Raw genomic sequence first — 4,031 nt, 5'->3', positions numbered from 1 at the left:
GAAATGGTAACGGGCGTTAAGTCAGGTCCGTTACTAAGGCCCCTATAGATGCTCCTCCTTTTTAGGCCATCATTTCTATACATTTGGCCTTTTTTCCATCATTAAGATTCCAAACTCAGTGCAAGTGTGGCATGAGAAGGAAAAGGCCATCACATCAAGTAGTCAAAAATGACAGTCACTCCCAAGTATACTACAATATTCCTCACAAATTGACTAGTTTAATGTTGAAAAAAATGAAGTCTCAGAAAAACGTCTCTTTAATCAAAAGATTCTCTTTTACATGTTTGCTTTAAAATGGCTTCCGAAACTCCTAGTTTCTGATGAAAATATAACAGATACATGACCAGAAAATCTAAAAGAAAGTAAAAAAGAAGAAAACTAATCACCTCACAGTACATCAAGTATGGACTACATTATACAAAAATAGCTCCACCCCAAGATTTAAAACTTGTTTCATCCCACAAGTAGGGAGTCCTCCTATGCTTGCTCATCTCAAGTTAGAGTTAGCTTCATACAGCAACTGGCTCCTCAATTATTCCTTCTTTTTTGGCTTCCTCACCTAGAGTAAATCGAACAAACCTCCTAACTTTTATGTTCTCCCCAAGAGCAGCAACAGTTTGCTTTACCAAATCCTTCACAAGAACACTATCATCTTTTATGAAAGGCTGCTCCAAAAGAACAAGCTCTCCAAGTCTCTTGGAGACCCTGCCCTCAACAATCTTCTCCCTTATATTTTCAGGCTTGTTCTTAAGGTCTTCTCTCTGCATTTCCAACTCTTTTTCCTTGTTTACAGCGCTTTCTGGAATCTCATCGATAGATACATATTGCACCTGTGGGCAGGCTGCAACTTGCATTGCCAAATCATCGACCAACTCCTTAAATGTTTCACCTCTCCCGACAAAGTCGGTTTCACAATTAACTTCAATTAGCACTCCAATGCGAGAGTCATGAATGTACGAACCAATTCTCCCCTCAGCAGCAAGTCGGCTAGACTTTTTATCGGCAGTTGAAAGACCCTTCTTTCGGAGGTATTCCTGTGCCTTCTCAAGATCCCCTCCAGTTTCAGAGAGGGCTTTCTTGCAATCCATCATCCCAGCGCCAGTTTCTTCTCGCAGCTGTTTAACCAAAGTGGCTGAAACTGCTGCTTTCGGAGGCCTGCATTAGAATCCATAAACAGAAATTAACAGTGAGAAATAAAACAATATACGAGTTTTGGGGTTGGAAACAGTTTAGGATAAAATATTGGCATGGAGTAGCACAGTAAGATGAGAAAGACAGAGTCTTCTGATAGTTATTTCAGATTAGCTCTTCCGTAATGATGTTGGAACCAGATTTTATTTGAAAATAAATGCAGTGAATCGTGTACTTAGGTTTAGAAGATTGTATAAGCAGTTTTTGAGTCTAAAGATGGCAGAAAACTAAAACTATCATTTAATAATGAGAAGTTGAGTAACAACAATAAACAAATTGAAAATTAAAGTAATAAAAACTATATATTTGACATGTCATGGAATGCCCTGCTGCCACATTTCTGGTTGTTCAGCGTTTGAAGAAACACAATATATTGGTAGGAAGTAATTATCAAGAAATTAGAAACTTACTCAACAGTAGTCTCCTTGGCTTCAACAGCTGGTTGCTCTTTTCCTGGCGAGGAGACAGGTTTAGCTGCTGTTTGAGCAGCCACCTCTGCAGCAAAGTCTTGGCTCTTCTTTTCAAGACCTTCTCCCAGGTTGTATCTCACAAATCTCTTCACTTTGATGTTTTCACCAATCGTTGAAATTGTCTGCTTGATCAAGTCCTTTACGATCATCTTATCATTCTTGATGTAAGGCTGCTCCAGTAATGCCAGATCTTCAAGCCTCTTATTTATCCGCCCATCAACGATCTTGGATCTGATCTGCTCAGGTTTTGATAATAGGTCTTCCTTCTGCATTTCGATTTCTCTTTCCTTGTTGATGATCTCCGCTGGCACATCTTCTGGAACAAGATACTGCACTTGAGGGTATGCAGCCACTTGCATGGCCAAGTCATCAACTAATTCCTTGAAAATGTCACCACGCGATACAAAATCTGTTTCACAGTTAACCTCTACCAGGACACCGATTCTGCTATCATGGATGTATGATCCAATTCTGCCTTCAGCTGTAGCTCTACTTGATTTCTTATCAGCACTTGCCAACCCCTTTTTCCTGAGATACTCCTGCGCTTTAACAATGTCACCTGCAGTTTCTGTAAGAGCCTTCTTGCAGTCCATCATTCCTGCTCCTGTCTCTTCACGCAATTGTTTCACAAGAACAGGTGAAATAGCTGTAGCATACCACAGAAGACAGGATTTAGTGACCAGACATGAATTTGAAAGTTCTTGTTTCAATACAAAAGAACCATCTAATACTTCGATGAATGACAATTAACATAGACATATCAAGGAATAATATAGCCATCCTCTTTGTTTCAGTTCATCTGAATTCACATTACAAAGAGATAGCTTGGCAGAATCAGTCAAATAGACCAACAAAAAGAAGGTCAAGATATAAGGAAAGCAGAGGAAGTTGGATATTGCACAACATAATAGAGTTTCTGAAAGTAACTGGCCCCATTAATAAATTATAGATGGACTGAAAGGGGTAGTGTCAGGAAGAAACAAATAGGTTAAATTTTACAACACTACAGATTTCAGTTATAAAGGCAAACTAGGATACATTCAGATTTTGACAGCCATTAACGTTAACTATAGAGGAACATGGGCAATGAGAATTCATATGCCAACCCTGACTCGCTAGGGATTAAGGCTACAAGTAGTAGCTGTTATTGTTTGGATAAGCTATTTAATGAATTAGATCTCTACTAAAGATTTGATGAGCAGGTATATATGTTTTGGCACAAATCTCGTCATTTCATTATTCTCCCAAAATTGAATGATGAAGGCATTAGAACAAGCAGATTTTTAACATTGCTCAGATGAATTATCTGGGATCAAATTAAGATATATGTTTACAATAGATTTTATATTAGTAAGACCACCCAAGGGTCTGACCTAGTGGTCAATGAAGTGGCTTGAGAACCATGAGGTCGCAGGTTCAATGCCCAGGGGAGGCAAAAAACACTAGGTGGTTTCTTCCTATTTGCCCAAACTGTGGTGGATAGAGTTACCCAGTCACTGTGATGGTGGGAGGTAGTAGATATCCTGTGGATTAGTTGAGTTGTGTTTCTTCCTATTTGCCCAAACTGTGGTGGATACCCAGTCACTGTGCTGGTGGGAGGTAACAGATATCCTGTGGATTAGTCGAGTTGTGCACAAGCTAGGTTGGACACCACAACCATATAAAAAAAAGAGATCTATAAGTACCAGGTAGGTAGAGAGAAAAATTCTCTTCAATTTGAAGTCTCCTTCATCACAAACTTTAAATGCCATGAAAATCCTGATAAGAAAATGATGTTCACCACCTCAAAGATTTAATGATCAAAGAAACAATTACATCCAGCAGCTTTTTATAACCAGAACTAAACTCTGATTCACAGTTTCAGTGACACATTTGCATGCAGTCTGGTGTAAATGTGTAAAAAGTTAATATCCTCTAATGCAACTTCTTTCTCCAAGTAGGTAAATGACGCACCACCCAGCCCCCACCCCTCAAAAAAAAAAGAAAAGAAAAACACAACAAGCTTCTAAATCTTTAGAGTACAGTTATTCTTCACTCAGCGATGAAATTTTCACATCCTACCAACTAAGGGTGTACAAGTCAAACCGTAAAGTCAAACCGAACCGACGAACCAAATCAAACCGATTTGTGGTTTGGTTTGGTTGGTTTGGCGGTTGAAAAAAATAACCGACCACTCTTGGTATGGTTTGGTATTAAAAGAAAAAAGAGTCAAATCGAACCCAAACCAAACCGACATAATATAAATATATAATTTTATTTTATTTATAGATAAAAAATATTATTTATAATCTACTTTGTTAATATATTTTTAGTTAGTTTATAGTTTTCAATGTTTATATATTTTATTTCAAATTTGGGCTTGTAAAATTT

The 4,031-nt window shown here is 38.1% G+C and overlaps 1 protein-coding gene across 1 annotated transcript in view; it reads right to left on the bottom strand.

Annotated features, from left to right (window-relative positions):
* Window positions 1-242: 242 nt before the first annotated feature.
* LOC102602783 (uncharacterized) overlaps window positions 243-4,031 on the bottom strand; it is a 9,605-nt gene continuing 5,816 nt past the window's right edge. Inside the window, exons 4-5 of the mRNA XM_006341201.2 lie at window positions 1,602-2,307; window positions 243-1,155 (exon numbers count right to left, since the gene is read on the bottom strand). Coding sequence (XP_006341263.1) covers window positions 510-1,155; window positions 1,602-2,307 — 1,352 coding nt within the window. The 3' untranslated portion in view covers window positions 243-509. The remainder of the gene's footprint in view (window positions 1,156-1,601; window positions 2,308-4,031) is intronic.

Source organism: Solanum tuberosum, unplaced genomic scaffold (genome assembly GCF_000226075.1).
Source record: "Solanum tuberosum cultivar DM 1-3 516 R44 unplaced genomic scaffold, SolTub_3.0 scf00022, whole genome shotgun sequence".
In the NCBI taxonomy this organism is placed as follows: domain Eukaryota; kingdom Viridiplantae; phylum Streptophyta; class Magnoliopsida; order Solanales; family Solanaceae; genus Solanum; species Solanum tuberosum.
Note: the sequence above shows the minus strand (reverse complement) of the source record. Positions and strands in the feature narration are given on the sequence as shown.